The 22,722-nt window shown below is 44.4% G+C and overlaps 1 protein-coding gene and 1 pseudogene across 1 annotated transcript in view; both read right to left on the reverse strand.

The window, feature by feature from the left end:
- The window catches only part of SLC38A9 (solute carrier family 38 member 9), a 194,686-nt gene that overhangs the window by 34,983 nt on the left and 136,981 nt on the right, over positions 1-22,722 (reverse strand). Inside the window, exons 6-8 of the mRNA XM_073622814.1 lie at positions 16,639-16,732; positions 12,129-12,299; positions 610-669 (exon numbers count right to left, since the gene is read on the reverse strand). Coding sequence (XP_073478915.1) covers positions 610-669; positions 12,129-12,299; positions 16,639-16,732 — 325 coding nt within the window. The remainder of the gene's footprint in view (positions 1-609; positions 670-12,128; positions 12,300-16,638; positions 16,733-22,722) is intronic.
- Positions 19,025-19,089, reverse strand: LOC141124503 (U4 spliceosomal RNA; annotated as a pseudogene).

A 22,722-nucleotide genomic window follows, 5' to 3' on the forward strand; every position in this document is an offset into this window, starting at 1 on the left:
TCTCACTCCTGTAGCTTCGCCGTGTGGGGTGGGGGTTAGAGAGCGCCGACAGTGGTGGCGGCTTCCCGGTATAGCTGGCGTGCCCACAGAGGGCTCTGCGTGCCACGCGAGACATAGGTTCGCCATCACTACCTTAGTGAACATATTCCCCATCAGATGTTATATCCTGCTAGCTTGCATTATATATTAAATAACATTGGGAAGGCCTCCCCAGTAGTGGTAGTAGAGTTACTGCAGGGGAGTATTTTTATTTTATTTCTTTTTTATAGCCAAGAGCTGCACACATAACAGTGATGTAATGGCTGGAAAAAGGAGCGGCAGATGAGACCAGCAAAGGCAGGCAGGAACCTGAAACTTCTGGATGTGCAGGACTCAAACCAAATTTGCTTTAGTCAGAGCCAGTAAAGTGCAGATATGCCCTCTACTGCTGAGAGATATAAGAAATTGTCAGGTGAAAGAAATGGTCTCCTGCATCTACAAAAATAGGAATGTCAGATTTTCATGGAAAGACCTACTTTTCACAATTTTAAAATGCCTTGTTGAGATGGCAGTACAATATTTGATATCTAGATATAACTAGAGGAAGTCATGTTAACAGCTCTGTCTTACCTTTATTGCTACCGTTTGTAGTTAGTCCCATCTCCGTTACATTGACATGATTTACATAATCTGAAACAGACAATCATCTTAAAACTTTGAACTGGAGAAAAAAAAAAAAAACAACATATTTGTGTTGTTTTCCTATCTAATGAATTAAAGTGATTGAGCCGCAGGATTACTGAAAAATCAAAAATAGCTCTTTATCAGTAGCACATTCATGTCTATAATCTGGGGTTTTGGCTTTAGACCCCTTTCACACTGCTAGCACAGCCACGTTAGCGGTAAAGCGTCGCTAGTTCTAGCGGCGCTTTACTGTCGTTTTAAGGGTGCTTTTCGGCTGCTAGCGGGGCGCTTTTAAAGCAGAGTTCCACCAAAAAGTGGAACTTCCACTCATTTGTCTCCTCTCCCCCTCCCCACAATTGGCACCTTTCTGGGGGGGGCAGAATACCCGTCTTTGACAGATATCCTGTTCCTACTTCTGGGAGTCCGCGCCACAGGCCATGACGTCACCACGGGGCTCCCTCCTCCTCCCCCTGCCACTGGGCCAGTAGAAGAGAGGAGCGGGGCCACGCACATGTGCAGTAGGGTTCCCAGCGTGAATCCGTAAGGCTACACTGCTGGGGTCCCTTACCAGCAATGGCGGTGGCAGCACCCGACAGCTGATCATCAGCTGCGGTGCCGACATCGCTGGACTCCAGGACAGGTAAGTGTCCTATTATTAAAAGCCAGGAGCTGCAGTATGTGTAGCTGCTGGCTTTAAATATTTTTTTTTTTTTTTTTGGGTGGACCTCCTCTAACCCCAGCTAGTGGCCGAGGAAAGGGTCAATAGCGCCCAAAAAGCGCCGCTGCCAAGGCGCTTTGCAGGCACTTCGGAAGCAGTGCCCATTCATTTCAATAGGCAGAAGCAGTGGAGGAGCACCCCAAAAATGCTGCTTGCAGGACTTTCTCTAACATCCTGCAAGCGCACCACCTCAGTGTGAAAGCACTCCGGCTCTCACACTGGGGCTGCAGGGGGGGGGGGCATTTTTTAGGTGCTTTACAGGTGCTATTTTTAGCCCAAAAGTGCCTGAAAAATGCCTCAGTGTGAAAGGGGTCTCACAGGACGTTTTAAAACCTCTCCTGAACGATCAAACTTGACAACTAGTAAGCGACGTTTGCTTTACAAAAATTGCTTTGAACCTCAACTGCCTGGAAACAACTATTAACGACTCAGTGTACATGTGCTGATAAGATAAAAGAGGAGAGTTAGGGGGCAGCTGAAAAAAACACCCAACTGCTTCTAAACGTCCGTTTACCAGCAGCAGTGTACATGAGGCCTTAAAGAGGTCGTAAACTGTGGCTGTAATAAAAATAATATAAAAAAAAAATCACCTGCAAGGCACTAGCATAATGTGCTGAGAGGGCTGACATCTTCCCCCAGTCTTTCTTCCGGGTTTGCACGCTCTGACTATGTGATTGGCCAGAGCTACAATGACGTCACTCCTGCATATGTGCACAGGAGCCCTCGGTTCCAGCATGAAGCTATGAGGGTTCGGCAGAGTATGCCGGACCTTCAGAGCGAGCGCATGCATTGTTGACGTAACTTGCTGCATCCAGGATGAATATCTCCTTAAAGGTGTACGTTTAGGAGATATTCATTTTACTAACAGGTAAGCCTTATTATAGGCTTACCTGTAGGTAAAAATGACCAAGCAGTGTTTATTACCGCTTTAGCAGCGGTTCCAATAAATGTTTCTGTAGATATTTGAGCTGCTTGACTTCATTTGCTTGAGGCACATTATGACTTTGGCTGGCAATACACTATAAAATTTTCTTGTTCAACTTTCCGTTAGATTTACCAAAACCATAAACTATGAAGTCAAACCTAAACCCTTTAAATTTGTATGCAATCAGGCAAAACCTTGCACTACATAGTTGAAGGTAAATCTAAAGGAAATTGAATAAGAAAATTGTATAGTGTATGGCCAGCCTTAAAGTGTATTTCAAATTTTGCAGCCAGATTCGGGAAAACCCCACTCTATTTTGTTTAGTGTTATGTGTTCTCTTTCACAGGAAGGAAGGAAGGAAGGAAGGAAGGAAGGAAGGAAGGAAGGAAGGAAGGAAGGAAGGAAGGAAGGAAGGAAGGAAGGAAGGAAGGAAGGAAGGAAGGAAGGAAGGAAGGAAGGAAGGAAGGAAGGAAGGAAGTGTCATGGCTGACTGCAAGGTTTTTTGAACAATGTTAGAGTGAGCCTATCCCAAGTCTGTCCTCCTTGATATACTAAACATGAAGGCCCAACCTCTACACCTTTAACCCTTTGTTATGACAGACAGTATTCAAATCCAATTCAATAGATTAAGATCAACCTGTACAGTACAGACAAGGCTAAATTATTACTAAAGGCAAAACTTTTTCTGTTTTGAGTAGAATTGAGAGGGACTGGAACCCCTGTCAGCTTTTTATTGCAGTCTGTGACTCAGTTTGGGAGATTTACCCTATTTGTACTGTTTATCATTATCATCAAAAGTGTAAAATTACAAGTAAAAGAAAAACACAAATGTTGGGTTGTCACTAGTCTTCCAATGGGGACACTAATTCTGGTGACAACCAGGGACTCACTCAGTATGGAGGGATTTCCTCTCACTTCCCATTTTGACTATGGTAAGTGAAGTAAAAACCCTCTCTTACGCTATCCAAAATGAAATGAGAATTGCCTTTAGTTCTACTTAAATTATGGCAAATACAGTCACTTAACCCCCTCATAAACAAACAAAAAAAAAATACTATGTATGATTTTTCCTTGCTGTAGGGTGCAGAATTAAACATCTGAATAAGGTAAGCTGTAATTCTTAAAGAGAAAAAAAAAAGGATTTTTTATAACAGCTTACCTGTAAAATCCTTTTCTTTTGATGTACCTCACGGGACACAGAGCCTCAGTAATTACTGATGGGTTATATAGGGTATCACAAGGTGATTGGACACTGGTCACACCCTAAACAGGACGTTCAAGCCCCTATATAATCCCTCCCCTTACAGGGATACCTCAGTTTTGTAGCAAAGCAATATAAGTGTATTAGAAGAGGGGCGGGACCTCTGTGTCCCGTGATGTACATCAAAAGAAAAGGATTTTACAGGTAAGCTGTTATAAAAAAAATCCTATTTTCTTTCTCGTACATCACGGGACACAGAGCCTCAGTAATTACTGATGGGATGTCCCAGAGCAATGCTATCTGAGGGGGGGGGGGAACCACAACCAAGTAGGGTGTAAATCAGACCTGAGGACCTTGTACCGCTTCCTGCAGCACACTACGCCCAAAGGCGATATCCTCATGCCTTCTCACATCCACCTGATAAAATCTGGTGAATGTATGGACTGAAGACCAGGTTGCGGCCTTACAGATTTGAGCCATAGAGGCCCGGTGATGCACTGCCCAAGAAGCACCAATAGCCCTTGTGGAATGTGCCTTGATCTGAGACAGAGGAATCTTCTGTTTCAAACTGTAAGCTTGAATAATCAATTGTCGAATCCATTTAGAAATGGTAGCTTTTGATGCTGCCTGTCCTCTATTGGGACCCTCTGGCAGCACGAACAAAACATCCGCTCTGCGAATTTGAGCAGTTGCTTCCAGATAGGTCTTGACTGCTCTTACTACATCTAAAGAATGTAGTGACCTTTCTTCCGAAGAACAGGGATCTGGAAAAAAGGAAGGCAGAACAATGTCTTGGTTTAGATGAAAATCTGAAACCACCTTCGGTAAAAAACTAGGATGAGGGCGCAACACCACTCTATCCTTGTGTACAATCAAATAAAGCTCTTTACAGGAAAGAGCTGCTAATTCTGATACTCTTCTAGCAGAAGAAATGGCTACCAGAAAAATTAACTTCCTTGTCAACAAGACCAAAGGAATCTGACGTATTGGTTCAAAAGGCTGTTTCTGTAAAACAGACAGAACCAAGTTCAAGTCCCAGGGGTTTAGGGGCGCCTTAACCGGAGGATTAAGACGCGTCACCCCCTGCATAAAGTTTGCGAAGCAAGTGGCCATTGAAATAATACTGATAAAGGCCAAGACCTGGCCCTTGATGGTACTCAAGGCCAGCTTCATCTCTAATCCCAATTGTAGAAAATCAAGAATTCTACCTATCACCTATTTTCTGGGATGCCAACCCCTGGATTCACACCAGGATACATAAGCTTTCCAGACTCTATGATAAATTACTCTGGAAGCTGGCTTCCTTGCATTGATCAAGGTAGATATCACAGGACCTGAAAGCCCACGATTCTTCAGAATGTGGGTTTCAATAGCCAAACGTCAAATTCAGCATTTGTAAGGCAGGATGGAACACTGGACCTTGAGATAACAGGTCTGGGCGTAACGGTAGGGTCCACGGGGAACCCACCGTCATCCTTACTATTTCTGCATACCAAGTCCTCCTGGGCCAAGTGGGGGACCAGAAGTACCGACTTCCTTTCCTGCCTGATCCTGCGAAGGAGTCGTGGCAGTAGCAGAATAGGCAGGAATGCATAAATCAGTGAGAACCGATGCCACGGAATCACCAACGCATCTGTCCCGCATGCAAGAGGATCCTTTGTCCTTGCCACAAATCTGTCCATCTTTTTATTAAGGCAAAAGATGTATACAATCAGCGCAAAACATAAACAAACTGAATTTATTTGCAGGCTGAACACTTAAGGGTTAACACCAAGCCCAAATAACATAATAAACAAAGTAAAGTGCAGCGCAAAAACTTGAGAAGAAATGAACAGAAAAAGTCCCATAAAAGACATAAAATTGTATCCTCCTCTGTCTAAATTCTTCTTGATATAAGACACCCGAATTCTTCAGCGTAACTGAGCAAATAAACTGCTTACCAGAAAGAAGATCAAAAGAGGCATAATTACCACCAATGCTGAAGAGGTCCGGGACAGCTGATCTGAAGATTGGAAAACATATCCGGCAGCTAATCCTCCAATGCAGCAGGTGATAGAGTTACTCCAATTGTGCGGTGAAGCAGGAAGAAAAAGAAGGGACATCTGGAAATTAGTCATTGTATGCACCCGGAAGTTCCTGTGCTGGTCAGGATCTCCATCTAGGTGGACATGGCGAGGTCTCTTTAGCAGAGAGGAGGTCAATGAGCAGCACCTCCTCTCTGCTAAAGAGACCTCGCCATGTCCACCTAGATGGAGATCCTGACCAGCACAGGAACTTCCGGGTGCATACAATGACTAATTTCCAGATGTCCCTTCTTTTTCTTCCTGCTTCACCGCACAATTGGAGTAACTCTATCACCTGCTGCATTGGAGGATTAGCTGCCGGATATATTTTCCAATCTTCAGATCAGCTGTCCCGGACCTCTTCAGCATTGGTGGTAATTATGCCTCTTTTGATCTTCTTTCTGGTAAGCAGTTTATTTGCTCAGTTACGCTGAAGAATTCGGGTGTCTTATATCAAGAAGAATTTAGACAGAGGAGGATACAATTTTATGTCTTTTATGGGACTTTTTCTGTTCATTTCTTCTCAAGTTTTTGCGCTGCACTTTACTTTGTTTATCATCTTTTTGTTAAATCGGGATGCAAAGAGATCTACATCTGGAACCCCCCATCTTTGGCATATGGCCCAAAAGACGTCGGGATGCAGAGACCATTCCCCTGGGAGTAACTGCTGGCGACTTAAATAGTCCGCCTGCCAGTTCTCTATCCCTGGAATGAAGAATGCCGATATGCATGGCACCTGCTTCTCTGCCCAGACTAAGATCTGGTTCACCTCTCTTTGAGAAGCTCGGCTCCTGGTGCCTCCCTGATGATTGATATAAGCCACTGCTGTGGCATTGTCGGACTGGATCCTGACTGGGCAACCCTGTAGCCTGAGAGTCCAGGCTTTTAGAGCTAGATATGCCGCATTGATCTCCAGAATGTTGATGGGTAGAGTCCTCTCAGTTTTGGACCATACCCCTTGGACCGCAGACTCTTCCAGAACTGCTCCCCAACCCGAAAGACTGGCATCCATTGTTACCACCGTCCAGGTGACAGGTAGAAAGGATTTCCCTTTCTGCAAGCTTTCGGGTATTAACCACCAATTGAGGCTCTGACGCTACCCTCTTTCCCAGCAGCCTCATACAAAGGCGGACAGAAGGACCCTTCTTGGTCCTGACTACCAGAATCAGCTCCCTTAAGGCAGTGATCTTTGCCGGAGGTAAAAATACCCTCTTCCTGGCTTGTATCTATGATCAGACCCAAATACTCCAGTCTTCTTACTGGTTTTAGGAAAGATCTTTCTAGGTTGAGGATCCAACCTAGGTGTTCCAGATACTTGACTGTGGTCCTCAAGTTTCCGTTCCAACAGGCTACCGACCGGTCTATCAAGAGCAGGTCGTCTAGGTATGCTATGACAGTTATACCTTGAGCCCTTAATCTGGCCAGAGGAGGAGCCAAGATTTTTGTAAACACTCGAGGTGCAGTGGTTAGTCCGAAAGGCAGAGCCACAAACTGGAAATGGCACCCTCCTATCTCGAAGCATAAGAGCTTTTGATGAGCAAGAAAAATGGGCACCTGCAGATATGCATCTCTGATGTCTATCGATGCCAGAAATTCTCCTCCCTGGAGGATGGAGACTACTGTCCGAATTGATTCCCTGCGAAAGGATCGAATCCTTAGGAATCGATTCAGATCCCTTAGATCCAGAATGGGTCTGACATCCCCAGCTGGCTTTTGGACCGTAAAAGGTTGGAATAGAAGCCCAATCCTTGATCCTTCATGGGAACCACCATAATGACCTCTTGCGACAAAAGCCGCTCTAACGCTAGAAGGAGCGACTGCTTTTTCTCTGGATCTCTGGGGACATTTGATCTGAGGAAATGAGGAGAGGGAAATTCTTGGAACTCCAGTTTGTAACCTAAGGTTACCGTGGAGATTACCCACCTGTCCTAAAATCCTCCTGCCAGAGCTTTTGAGAACTGTAGCAGTCTTCCCCCCACTCGAGCGAGCAGGGGCGCCCCTTCATAAAGAGGCCTTAGAGTCCTGTCTAGCAGGCTTCTTCCCCCAGGACTTCTTTGTCCCTGGGGTTGACTCTTCTTTCTTGACCCAGACAGAGGAGGCCGTCGCTGATGCCCTGGCACTGGGGAAAGAGTCCGTTTGAAAGAGGGACGCTTACTCCTCTTCTTAACAGGTAAGAGAGTGCTCTCCCACTAGAGAACCTTTGGATATAATTATCAAAGTCTTTCTCCAAACAACCTTGCACCATGAAATGGAAATCCAGCCAGAAGTTTCTTACATGGTGCTTCAGCTAACCAATCTTTGAACCATAGGATTCTACGCATATGCACCAACCCAAGTGAAAGACGAGGGGTTTGCATGATAGAATCTCTAATGGCATCAACAGCAAAACATAAGGCCGCTGGAAGGTTAGCCAACCCCTGGGCCTTCTGTTCAGGTAAAACCTTGATGACCTGCTTAACATGGTCTCTTAAGTATTGACAGACTCCGATCGCTGTCACTGCAGGTTGAACTACTGAACCTGCTAAGGAAAAAATATCCTTCAATAGGGATTCCATCTTTTTATCCACAGGATCCCTGAGCATCTGAGCATTGTCTACAGGACAAGTCAGACTTTTATTTACAGAGGAAATGGCGGCATTAACGGCCGGTATCCCCCACATCTTTATAAACATTTCTTCCATAGGATAAAGTGTTGAAAAACTTTTTAGGCGGAAAAAACGTTTATCTGGGTGATCCCACTCAGAATAAATGAGCTTTTTCAAGTAAATTATGAACAGGAAAAGCATGTGTTGTTTGAGAAGGCTTCAGTGACCCCAAAGAAGTAGAGGGTTCTTTAACTGATTCAGATACGGGTACTTTAAATGTGGAGCGGACCAATTCAGCAAGGATCTGTACTAAGACTTTCTCATCCTGAGAAGCGAAGAGGGCCCTTCTCCACTTGATTCCTCAGTGAAGGAATCATCCGTCCTATCCCGATCCTCTGAAAGGGATTTTTCTCCCCTATCCCAGAGCTCCTCCTCCTGAGGGTCCCGGGTAACAGAGATAGACCTACTGCGTTTTTCTTCCACTGAGTGAAGATGCAATTACGGCCATTAATCTTTCCTCTAAACCATTAATGGTTGAGGAAAAAAAAACTCCTGCGTAATGTATACAGGGGCTGAAGTGCCAGAAGCAGGTGTAGCCCCTGACCCCAACGGCTCTCCCTGGCTAGCCGTCCCTGGCCCCTAAGGGGGGGAAGGTGCTGCAGAAAGGGAGTCCTCAGAAACTGAAGGAGATCCCCTAGAGCCTCTGGTTCTTGGGGTATTTGAACCTCTTCTACCCATAGTGCAAAGCAACAAGGTGGAGGTATCACAAATGAACACTGACTGCTGAGCGATGTAGTCCAGGAACAGCCCACCTACCAATGCCCAGTCTAGTGTTTCTTTAGTAAATGCTGCCTAGGAGAATGCCTGTGTCCCACCTTACATGCGACCGTCAGCTCTGTGTCCCTCCAAAGGCTGTGTACACCTACAAAGTGTGCCTCTATAGCCTTGCAGCCGGCGATCTGGGCGTCTAAGCATGCTGGACTCCGCGCTGACGCTACGCCCCCCCTCTACCGCCCCCCCTCGTTTTTCAAATAAATGTGCGCTCCCGCGCGAGCCGACCCTCCGGGACCAGCGTGGAGGGAAGGCTGGGGGTGGAGAAGGAAGGAGAGAGGCCGGCAGTGATGGGGCCTGCACGTGGCAATGGCGGCGATAGTGGGGTATACTACCGCCTCACAGACCACCTGCGGCCTCCCCCTATTCTGGGGGGAATATCCAGAGGAGAACCCCCCATCCCATCCTACCTGGAGCTCAGCTGGAGGAGCTTGTGCAGCGTGAACAAACACTGAGACAGACATCAGCATGAGAAGGTATGTGCTCTTGGCAGCCCCCGGTGGCGACAATAGGCATAGCATGCATTTACCTTAAAGGAGAAACCTACTAGAATAAAAAAATTCTGTAGAATCTCCCTTACCTTATCCAGCCGCAGGGTTCTGTTATACAGACCCAATCTTCACCTCTCATGGTGGGCTCCGTTTGGAAAAACCTTCAGAGACTGGGGCCCCCTACGGATAGGGGGATCTGCAGTTCTGGGCCTGTAAAGCACCCGGCCAGAAATAAGGCTAGAAAAACCATTTTCTGAAATGTGGGGTCCAGCTCTCTAAAAAGAGGAAGCATTACAGGAAAAAACCTAGTTTCTTCGGATACGAGGCCCGGGTACCATCCAATTCGGCCTAGAAAGGACACTTTGAAATGGATCCGGTTCGCCTGGCTTGTCCCAGTATAGGATATAGGATATTCCCTTTGGAGCTCAGCACAGGACATCTTTACACGTCCAACACCTAAGACACTGGCGTAAAAACTGAGGCATCCCTGTAAGGGGAGGGATTATATAGGGGGTTGAACTTCCTGTTTAGGGTGTGACCAGTTTCCAATCACCTAGTGATACCCTATATAACCCATCAGTAATACTGAGGCTCTGTGTCCAGTGATGTACGAGAAAGAAAAAGCTCCTGTATCTTTAAACGCATGATTAACAGCATAGTGCTGTTGCAGTGTAATTTCTCCCTTTCTATGTCCTAAAATACCTGGTTGATCCTGTCTGTTCTTGTGTCCCCCTATGTGAACTGACAATGGTAATCATGGCTGCTGATCCATGATACCAAGGTCAGTTTACGTGCCTCCGTCATCCCACAGTCTGTCCCTGTCCCCTACCTCCCTGCCTGTCAGCTCAGTCTGTGTGTGAGAGCCTATCTGCTTCCCACCCCTCCCCTCTCGCTGCTATTTCCACTGCAATACATACCCCCATTACTTGTATCCTCTTTGTTTTATGAAGACCTAAAGTACTGTGTTTTTTTATTATAAGCCTAAATACCCCCTTTCACAATGCCACTCTGCGGTCACGTGACCTCCCTCTGCTGATGTCAGAGGGGAATCTCAGCTCCTCCCACTGCTCTCCTTAGATTGCGGAAGGAGATCAGAGGGGGAACACGTGACAGCAGAGCGACCGCGTGAGAAAAGGTATTTAGGATTATAATTAAAAAAAAAAAAAAAACACACACGCAGTACTTTAGATCTTCATAAAACAAAGAGGATACAAGTATTGGGGTTGTGTGACTTAACAAGCACTTCAAATATTTTTTTAGCTATGCTATGTGAATGGAGGCATATGAAAAATATAAAAGTAGGCGCTATCCCAATTTAGTTGCTAGTGGAAAATACACTTTACGCATAAAACAGAAGAATGTCTGAAAGGAAAACCTCAGCATCGTCCAGTGCAACCACACTGTTGCTTTGATGTTTTTAAGGTGTGTTAGAAAATTAAAGACCAAATGTGATTGGCTGAGAGGTCCTAGGACATCTAGCGAAGACACAGACGGCAATAAAAAGGACAGGGGATCTAACACTGTCCTATTCTATCCAAAAAAAAGTTTTGGCTATACAGAAACTTAAATGCAATCGCTCCCTAGCTGGCCTGAATTGCTGCTGCAACGGACTTGAAAGGGAGGCACATCTTGCTGGTCTGGCTATGGAGGCAGTGACTCAATAGGCAAGAGGTAAGTGACTGTGTGCAGGCTTTCAATACGGGACAAATCAGACTTCTGCACTGCAGTAAATACAAGTTACATGCATCACTGCAAACTGATGCCATAAATATTGGCTGTGTGGTGCATTACAAAAATATATTTGTGCCTGATTTTAGATATGCTGGGGTGCCTCGATATCCCATTCAAAATTATTGCAACGCGGGTAACAACAAAACACATGTTGACATACATAAGTTATCACACCACACAAATAAAAACGGGCCCTTATACTCTGTGTGGATAGTGGAGGGGCCACTGTTTGATTTTGACAGAATTGAATAATCTGTAAGACTAGCAAGTTGTTTAGACGATGGAGAAGCAGCAATTTCTCTGAAATGTTTTTTTTTTTAGATCCATTAAAGGATAAGTCCACCCTAACACTAAAATCGATATCTACAGACGATATAAGCCTAACCTATCTAGTCCTATAAAGAAGAAATCAGTATACATACTTTTTTTTTTAAGCCGATCTGATCCGGTCCCCAGCGGCGGAAGCTCTGCAGGGGACACAGCTGACGTCCTCTGCACCCGCCTCCACAGCGAAGCCTCAGCTGACAGCTCAGCGTGGGGTCAGATCGGCTTCAAAATAGGTATGTATACTGATTTCTTCTTTGCAGGGCTAGATAGGTTAATGTTAGATCGTGGATGTCTGTAGATGTAGAGTCTTTAGTGTTAGGGTGCACTTATCCTTTAACGACATGTAACAATATGCTTTCTTCCAAAAAATGCAAAATACATCCAATATAAAAAAAAAAGGAAGCAACTAACTCCTCATTTCTTGTGAATCTCTTCCCAACCCTTCTTTTCCTTCGTACCACCCCACCCACCCCTTTTCCAGAACGGATGCCTAAATATGTTTAAAATGATCTCCAAGCCCTTTTTTCTTCTCTCGTATTTATATACCCCTAGATAAATGGGGACCTTCACAGACGCATTCAATTTTTACTTACTATAAATAAATTTCCCAGTATTAAATAGAAAATTGGACATTAGCACCCAATAGACAATCATTGCTCCAACAAGTGACACCATAGAAAACAGGAGGCTGGACCACCGTCCAAATGAGCCAAAATAGTACTGGCAGACATCTGGAAACTCCCATGTCGAGGTATCAATAGAGGCTGCAAAAGGAAAGAAAAACAGAAAATCATGTTAAACAATTTAACTTGCAACATGACTGTTTCAAATATCTCTAACTGGTACTTGAGGAGTGATCAACACCAAGCTTGGTGTACAGATCTTTCAGCCGACTGGAAAATCCTTATTAAAGATCATACAACTGTTGTCAGATTTCATAACAAAAAATGGATTATCCTTTTCTGGATCAAATATAAAGAAAACTGTATGAAGATGGCAGATGCCCCTACTAAGGCAACATAAAAAATGTTTAAACTTTAGTGTGTATATGTGATGTGTGTACTACTTTTATACCAACAATAAACTATTAAAGGGTCTCCTACTGAACACTTGTTCTACATTCTATGAATACACAAATTTACAAACTATAAAACATAATCCAGCCAAAAATAATAAGATACAAATGAATAGTCCACTGAAGGATAAAATAAGCTTTTGTCTCCATATTCACCTTCAATCTAGAGATTTCCCACAAAGTTTTATCTTCCTCTAGATGTCCTCAGTTTGATAGTCTGCAATATTCAACCCACTTCCTCAGAAACCAGGCAGTATAGGGCTACCCCAGCCTATGACTGGGCAATAAAAGGAGAAGTGATACGCTCATCTCTCTTTTACTTTGCTTACTCCTCCTATCAGCATGCTTATCAGAACATATACTGATAACCTGCTTCTTTTTCTTAACTTCCAGCCATGCGGTATAGGAACTGCAAGAGGCCAACACCAGATCAAATTTAGGTATTTACACTGCTTGGATTAAACTACGGGATGATAAGCTTGCCAGCATGGCGGCGGGGTTAATTACCACTACTGCACATGAACAATATTTGGCGGTGATTTCTGAATAAGGTCCCATGAGACCAGCCATTCTACAGTCATACTTTTGGACTTTTGAACCTCCGGTAAACTTTTATGATAAAAGGGAACTTCTGCATACAAACATTTTACATCTAAATTGTAGGTGTGCATTACACTTTTTGTGTATCATTACCTAAGATATGTGACTAACCTAAACATTGACAACAGCCTTAGATTTGCATCCATCTACAGGCAATCCCCGGGTTACAAACAAGATAGTTTCTGAAGGTTTTTTTATTTTTAGCGGAGCTCCACCCAAAAGGCGAAGTTCCACTTTAGGTACTCCTCCCCTGCCACATTTGGCATGCAGTTTTTTTGTGAGGGCAGCAGGTACCTAGCTTTGACAGGTATCAGCTCACACAGACAATCCGAGTTGAAGTTCTCCTCTCCCCCTCCCTCCCTGCAGTCTTCTGGGACATGTCACAGGTCTCAGACAATTGCCGAACCATTCAGGAGGTACAGTGCGACTCACGCATACTCAGTGGGTACCTGGCTGTGAAGCCGCAAGCTATCACAGCCAGGTGCCCACAGTTGAGATGCCGGCGTCAGGGAAAGAAGGGAGGCTTGGGAGAGCGCATCGCTGGATCCTGGAACAGGCGAGTGTGTGTTTATTAAAAGTCAGCAGATACACTTTTTGTAGCTGCGGACTTTTAATAAACACAAAAATGACTGGAGCTCTGCTTTAAGTTGAATTAGTATGGAAGTTGGAACAGGTACATTTTTTAAGCGCAACTCCAGCCTTAAAATAAGTTTTTGTTTTTTGGATAGCATAGGGAAGAATAAACACCCCTGTAACGTTTGTTTTGCTGTCTGTGTCCCGGTTCAGAAGATTTCATACTCAAATTTATGTCCCTGTGACATTTGGATTTTGAAACTTTTGGCTTGTTGTGGATTGGTGGTATAGCTCCAGTGGAGACACCATTTTCCCCATAACTCTTACAGGAATGAATTTCCCTTCATATGAATAGATTTCCTCTCAATTCCTGTTGTCTCCCTACGTTTCTAAGTATGAGTTGTATGTAAGTTAAATGTTTGTAACTCGAGGACTGCCTGTATTGTCTACTTTAAATAAAATTGGAACTTAATATTGAAATGCCACCCATACATATACTGTGATGTGGTACAGAGTGATTTCTGATTGGCTGATATGAGGATTGTAAAACATGATAAGTATAACAGCCGAACTTAACCAGATAAATAATACAAATGCAACAGTTGTCTGACAGCTAATAAAACAAACAGTTCATAGGTTCTAATGCAGTGGTCTCCAAACTACGGCCCTTTGCTTGCCTTTATTCAGCCCTTGGAACACAAGACACAATTTCTCCCACTGACACCAAGAATGGGGCATAATTCCTGCTACTATCATCAACAATGGGACACTATTTCTCTCACTGACACAAACAATGAGGCAATACTCATCCCACTGACCCAGACGATGGGGCATAATTCCTGCTAAAGACATCAACAATGTGGCACTATTCCTCCCACTGACACCAACGATGGGGCACTATCCCTCTCACTGACACCAAAGATGGATCACTATTCCCTCATGTATTGGGTGGAGGAATTGTTCGAAATTGTTTACTCCCCGCTGATGCCAAGACAATTTCTGCTCGCAATGGCCACAGTCTGGCCCCCCATAAAGTCTGACGGACAGTAAACTGGCCCTTTGTTTAGAAAGTTTGGAGATCCCTGTCCTAATGTAATAGAATGTCCCACCAGGTTGTAAAGTCACACCAGGGGGAACCACTGGAATGAGGATTATTACAGGATTGGTGTTTATGGATATTTCCTAACTGAACCCCAATATATTCTGTACAATTATAAGTAACAGTTACATTTCTTTTGTATTAGATATACCGCTTATTAATAAATCACACTATTAGAACTGGACCAGAAGAAGCCATTTAAAAAAAGCAAACATATCCTTATTGATATACTTACTACTGGCTACAAAACTGACCTCCATCACCAAATCATACTATAATATAAACTCTGAAAAGGTTAATATTAGCTCTAAATATAGAGGTACGTCATAGAAAAACTATTAAGGGTCAATTCTAAACATAAAGTAAGTTTTTCCCTTGTGCAACATATATTCATTTTGCTACCATCTTTCCCTCGTTTATGTTGCAAAACGCTGATTGTAAAGGAGCTTTTCTAGAAAAAAAAAAAACAAAAAACATTATACTTACCTGCTTTGTGCAATTGTTACACACCGAGCAGCCCCGATCCATTTTCTGGGGTCCCCTGCTGGTGTTCCTGGCTCCTACTGCCTTCTGAGTAACCCCCTAGCAAGCAGCATTCTAGGGGAGTACTTGCATGGGCTCAATCCAGAGTCCCACTGTGTGCATCTATTGACACACACAGTGTGGCTCAGACCTGCGTCCCCCCCAATCCCTCGTCACTGGATTTGGTGCCAGTGGCTTCCACTGCTCTCACTGAGTCCCTTGAGGAGGGAGAGAGAGCAGCATCTCTGCTCTCAAGCACAGTGCTGGGTTGAGATCAGGCTCAGGTAGGTATTTAGGGGGGCTAGGGGGGAGCTGCATCTAAAAGGTTTTTTACCCTAATGCAAAGAATGCATTAAAGGAGAAGTCCAGCCTGAGCTCGTTTGGCTAGGCTTCTCCTATGGGTCACAGGAGTGCAGCCATTTTTCAGCAGAGAGCGGACTGAAGTCCATTCTCTGCTGATGTCACAGGAATCAGTCCAGGCACTGCGTCATCAAGACAATAAAGTCTGGATCCGCCAGGTGCCTGGACTGATACCCGTCTCAGCGAGCTGCTGAGAGCCTGATTCGGCCGCTCCCCACTTCTCCACAGCTCAGCGCTCCAGTGAGCACAGGGGGGGCAGAGCGGAGAGTTGCTGACTGACAGGCAGCAGCTCTCTGCTCATGGAGCTGTGAGAACCGAGCCATCGGTGTTCTATCGCTTGGTTCTCAGTGCAGAGGTGCCGTGGGACAGATGCAGCATTGGACTGATGCTGTATCCACCTAGGCAAGTATGATGGGGGGGAAAAAAAAAATTTCTATGCCATGCTCATGAATTATCTCCTGGACTAATGAGTTACAGTAAAACACAGTGTTTGGATCCCCGACTGAATGCAAACATTGGTATTTACTAAACAAGCTTTAAAAATGAATTATACACAGAGACAGCATGGTTGAATAAAGAATAAATGTACCAGAACAATAGTGAGACTATCTACCAGTACATGGAGGATAAACCATTGTAATATATTGTGTAATATATATTTTATGGGGACATGGATCATATAAATAGGAAATTTACAACCAGATGTTCACCATTTTCTGGTGAAAGTGCACAAATATGGTAGAGTAGCTTCAAACTTGGTGCATATTAATGGTATGAACATGAAAACCCAGGATGATGTCATTTGGTAAGAGTGATATTATTATGTATAAATATCAAAGAAAATGGATGAAGCCAAGTAAATCATAAAACTCACCTATTGTGCCTCGCGATTTCAAAACTCTGTAGCAGCAGTAAAGTGTTAAAAGGCCCATCAAAAAGATTAGAACAACTCCAGAAGTGAATCCAGCCTGAAATATAGGAAGAAAAATAGGAATTTTGACTTCTCAATAAAACCTGTTTCTTGTCATATACTATACAAGGACACATGATCTTTAGACTTGGGTTATATGCAGCTACCTTCAGGTGACTGGACACTAGCAGAATACAAAGCTGCAGGGACTTTCGCTATCCTACACTCGCTAGCCTCAGTTTTGTAACAAGCAATAGGGAGATTACAAGGAACAGAGATTTGGGGGACCTTTGTCATGTACTGTACTCCAAGATAGATTTTACTGGTTAAGTCAAAAAACAACAGACTTGGAGCAAGGTTACTTAACTTTACAATGTTAATTTTGATTTTCTCCATATATTTAACAATTGTTCAAGTTTTGGAGAGATGTTTGTGATTCACTGTATTTGTAAATAGATTTGAGTTCTGGCTGTTGTAACGCTACCGAAAGTTTCTCTTTGTCGGACTTCAAAATTTCAATAAAAATTATTGAAAGAAAAAAAAAATTTTCTTAGAAGTACAGTACAGAACACTGTATCTTTAGTCTTCAATAAGGATGAGCTCCGGCGTGTTCGCATGCTGCACATGCCGAGCCCGCCAGGAAGTCGGCACAGCGCAGCTCTAATCACAGGCAGTGAGACATTTCCCGATCTCTGCAGCCGCACATCTGGAAATGTCTCACTGCTTGTGATTAGCGCTGCGCCGACTTCCTGGCGGGCTCGGCATGTGCAGCATGCGAACACGCCGGAGCTCATCCTTAGTCTTTAACCACTAGACTTCCAAAAGCAGTCCAGCAGAAATAGAAGTGTTAATAGTTAATTTTTATCAATTAACAAAATGGAAAGTAAATGAACAGAGAGAAATCCAAATCAAATCACTATTTGGTGTGAACACGCTTTGCTTTCAAAACTGTCAGGTAGGTTGTTCCAAACATCTTGGCAAACTGACCACAGATCTTCTGTGGATGTAGGCTGCCTCAAACCCTTCTGCCGTTTCCTGTAATCCCAGATAGACTCGATGATGATGAGACCAGGGCTCTGTGGGGACCAAACTATCAGAAAAGATTTGGGGCCAATCAAATGACTCTCTGATGGTATGGCATGATGGATAAGCATCTGCCTGTATTTCTCAGAATTGACAATACCTCTCTATCGAAAAGCCAGTGGCGTGCAAAACACACCTCAAAAACTTCCACCCGGTGCCAAAAAAAAGTGCCCACACATAGAGAGTGAAACACAAAAACGTGCAACGGGTGTACAGAGTCCTCCACTAGGGAAGGACCTTACCCTGATCCCCCGGGGCGTTAGGCTCCAGACAGGGACTGAGGTACTCAGACAAAGGGTCCATCCGGCCAAAAGCAGGCGGACCCCCACAACTGGAAGGACTGCCGAAGCAGACCAACCCAAGTACAGTGGGGCTCTCCCGAAGAGAGACCCCTCAAAGGAGAGGGCGAACCAAGCCAAAAGGCCTATGTCCACCCCCTCCCAAGACTTTCAGAGTAGGCCCGAGGACCCGCACCCTACTCGCCACACAGTGACAAAACGTGTATACAAAGACAACCAAAAAAAAAAGACAAAAAGGTGACAAACAGGGGTAAAAGAAAGAGTGGGGAAGATAGTGAGATGGGAGAGTGAAAGTGGCCATTGTGCTATACAATGGCCGGCCCTCCGGCCAGGCATAAAAATTTCCCCTGGTCCTGGCCAAAAGGCCCGGCCCAAGAGGCAGGTGCGAAAAACGTGTGTTGTGGTGAAGTGACCATGGTGCCATAAAATCAAGTGCTTTCACACCGTGACTATACGGCACCCCTGAACTGCCACTTCAGGGGCACATTCACCACTGGCTTTTCGAAAAAGCCCTGACCCCCCCAGCCCAGACCACAGCAGACCCCACCACAGACAGGAAGGATATGGAGATCAGGAAGCTGGAAAGAGCCCTTTACCATCAGGCTCTGCCGTCGCTCCCATCACTCCTCCTAATTACATTCGGGAAGTACTTGCCACTCCCTCCCCCCCTTGCAAGGCAGGAGTAAGCGTTCTCTCCCAAATAACTGTCTGGAGCTAGATCCGCCCCAATCCAGGCCAGAAGGCCAGGGTCCCGACCCTCTGGTTCAGACCCCGTGGTTCTCCATCCCCATCAGAAGGCTTCCCTTTCGGCTACAAACCACTCCAGGTCACCTTCACTCCAGCAGGTTTTGCATAGCAACCGCAATCCCATCTCTATTTCGCCATAGATCAGGGACGGAAGCAAGCGCCACCTCCTGGAAACTGATAAGAATAGATACTACACTTGATTTTCGCCAAAAGGCCGAGAAGCAATTAGCAAAAATCACGCCTCAGTTGAACCTCATTGGCTATGATACTGCCACTGCGCAAAAAATTGACAATACCACTGATCCTGACCAAATCTCCAGCTCCATTTGCTGAAATGCAGCCCCAAATTTGCAAGGAACCTCCACCATACTTCACTGTTGCCTGCAGACACTCATTATTGTACCACTCTCGAGCCCTTTGCAAACAAACTGACTTTTGCTACAGCTAAATAATTAAAATTTTGACTCCTCAGACCAGAGCACCTGCTGCCATTTTTCTGCACCCCAGTTTCTATGGTTTTGTTCAAAGGACATGGAAACAAGGCTAAGCTAATATGCATGAAAACATAGGAACCTGCCCAGTGCGTTGTTGTACCTGGATGACAGAAATTCCATGTCTGGCTTCCCCCGAGTTCAAGTAGAATCCCTGAACCATTCCTCATTCGCAACTGGGGCGATGACCCACCCCTTATACAAGAGTAGCTGCTAATTACCAGCAAGATCTGCCATCTGTGCAGGGAGAGAGGCAAATTTGAAACCACGAAGTGGTGAGGAAGCAGATTCCAAAACTCCAGTTTGTAGTCACAGGAACTGAGACTACAGACCGACAGATGTCCCCCTACTTTGACAAGTGGGTTGTCCCCATCACTGAGAAATGGCCTGGAAAATTTTTATTGACTCTATTGGCAACTGCACTAGTAACTAATAACTAGTGTTATGTGCATACATTTGTCAAAGGTAATCCGGATCGTCAATTGAAAATTTACATTGACTTGGTACTCAAATAAAAGTTTGTTCCAAATTAGTCAAGTCACATTTGGATAAAAACCTGATAAAAATCTACAGGTGTAAGGCCAGCTTTAAACTTGGAATTGGAAGCCTGAGAAAGACAAAAGGAACTTCTAGCCTCAGAAGTAGAAGGCCTAGTTTTGGAAGAGAGGAAAGTACTCTCACCCTCTGATGTCCCATCTCACAACCTCTGCAGCTGTGGAGAGGAAAGGAATGATATTTATATGCCAGGCACCATAAGCTTCTAAACCAAGTTCAGCATCCAATGATTTCTGTGCTGTACAGTAGGCGGCTGCTGGTGCTAACCTATAGAAGAGGATCTAAAGAAAGAAAAGTGGCGCTTGTGCAATGAGTCAGCTAAAAACAGCTACACAGGAGCAGTTACACCAGGCTGTTTTGCCAAACCACCAGAAAGATTGGTGCCAAATTTAAATAGACAACAGTCCTTCCACTCCATAGCTGCAACATATCATTTAAGTGTCGTCCTGCGTTCCTCCATGACGTAGGCATAGGAGTGCCAGCACCCTGCACTTAACAGAGGTCTTTAAACTCTAGGCAGGACGTAAGGGATTAGACCACATCCTAGATTTGCCCTCCACAGCGGGCACACTCTCGAGAGGGTCTTTAGGGACAGGGCTACACCACAGGCAGACAACAGCCTTCAGAACCGGTGTGGCTAGCTTAACACGATCCATGATGTGGATAAGCCGCAGTGGCTTTGGTGGAGCCAGAGGCATAATAGGTCCATCACCTTAGAACACTAGAAATAAACTGATGCTAGCTGGGAGTAGAAGGGGTTATATTGAGGATGTGAGCTTTCTTCTTTTACCAGTGTCCAATTTTCTGATAGTAGCTACATATAATCCATGGTTATGATTAATTATCCTGTGTCCTGTACTATAGTTGCATAGTTACATAGTAGGTGAGGTCGAAAAAAAGACACAAGTCCAACCTATGTGTGTGATTATATGTCAGTATTACATTGTATATCCCTGTATGTTGTGGTCATTCAGGTGCTTATTTAATAGTTTTTTGAAACTATAGATGCCCCCCGCTGAGACCACCGCCTGTGGAAGGGAATTCCACATCTTTGATGCTCTTACAGTAAAGAACCCTCTACGTAGTTTAAGGTTAAACCTCTTTTCTTCTAATTTTAATGAGTGGCCACGAGTCTTGTTAAAACTCCCTTCTGCGAGAAAGTTTTAACCCTTTTGTGGGGTCACCAGTATGGTATTTGTATATTGAAATCATATCCCCTCTCAAGCGTCTCTTCTCCAGAGAGAATAAGTTCAGTGCTCGCAACCTTTCCTCATAACTAATATCCTCCAGAGCTTTGTTGCCCTTCTTTGTACTCACTCCATTTCCAGTACATCCTTCCTGAGGACTAGTGCCCAGATCTGGACAGCATACTCTAGGTGCAGCCAGACCAGAGTCTTGTAGAGCAGGAGAATTATCGTTTTATCTCTGGAATGAATCCCCTTTTTAATGCATGCCAATATTCTGTTTGCTTTGTTAGCAGCAGCTTGGCATTGCATGCCATTGCTGAGCCTATCATCTACTAGGACCCCCAGGTCCTTTTCCATCCTAGATTCCGACCGGGGGTTCTCCCCCCAGTGTATAGATTGCATTAATATTTCTGCCACCCAAATGCATTATTTTACACTTTTCTACATTGAACCTCATTTGCCATGTAGTTGCCCACCCCATTAATTTGTTCAGATCTTTTTGCAAGGTTTCCTGCGGAGAAGTTATTGCCCTGCTTAGCTTAGTATTGTACGCAAATACAGAGCTTGAACTGTTTACCCCATCCTCCAGGTAATTTATGGACAAATTAAACAGGATTGGTCCCAGCACAGAACCCTGGGGGACCCCACTACCCACCCCTGACCATTCCGAGTACTCCCCATTTATCACCACCCTCTGAACTCGCCCCTGTAGCCAGTTTTCAATTCATGTACTCATCCTATGCTCCATACCAACGGACCTTATTTTGTACAGTAAACGTTTATGGGGAACTATGTCAAATGCTTTTGCAAAATCCAGATACGTCTACAGGCCTTCCTTTATCTATATGGCAACTCACCTCCTCATAGACGGTTAATAGATTGGTTTGGCAAGAACGATTCTTCATGAATCCATGCTGATTACTGCTAATCATACCGTTCTCATTACTAAAACCTTGTATATAGTCCCTTATCATCCCCTCCAAGAGTTTACATACTATTGATGTTAGGCTAACTGGTCTGTAATTCCCAGGGATGCATTTTGGGCCCTTTTTAAATATTGGTGCTACATTGGCTTTTCTCCAATCAGCTGGTACCATTTCAGTCAGTAGACTGTCAGTAAAAATTAGGAACAATGGTCTGGCAATTACTTGACTGAGTTCCCCAAGTACCCTCAGGTGCAAGCCATCTGGTCCCCGTGATTTTTTTAATGTTAAGTTTCCCAAGTCTAATTTTAATTCTGTCCTCTGTTAACCATGGAGGTGCTTCCTGTGATGTGTCATGAGGATAAACATTGTGGTTTTGGTTACTGAAGCCCCTCGATTCCCTCGAGAAGAATGAGGAGAAGAAGAAATTCAATACCTTCGCCATCTCCCCATCCTTTGTAAACAGATGTCCTTCCTCATTCTTTATGGGGCCAATATGGTCTGTCCTCCCTTTTTTACTGTTTACATATTTTTTTTGCTCTCCTCCACTATGTGTCCTTCATGTTCTATCTTAGCCGTCCTTATTGCACCCTTACATTTCTTGTTGCATTCTTTATAAAGTCTGAATGCTGATGATGATCCCTCAACCTTGTATTTTTTGAAGGCCTTCCCCTTTGCTTTTATGTGCATTTTTACATTGGAGTCAAGCCATCCAGGACTTTTGTTTGCTCTTTTAAATTTATTAACCAATGGGATGCATTGG

The sequence above is a fragment of the Aquarana catesbeiana genome, linkage group LG01, assembly GCF_042186555.1.
Source record: "Aquarana catesbeiana isolate 2022-GZ linkage group LG01, ASM4218655v1, whole genome shotgun sequence".
Classification (NCBI taxonomy): domain Eukaryota; kingdom Metazoa; phylum Chordata; class Amphibia; order Anura; family Ranidae; genus Aquarana; species Aquarana catesbeiana.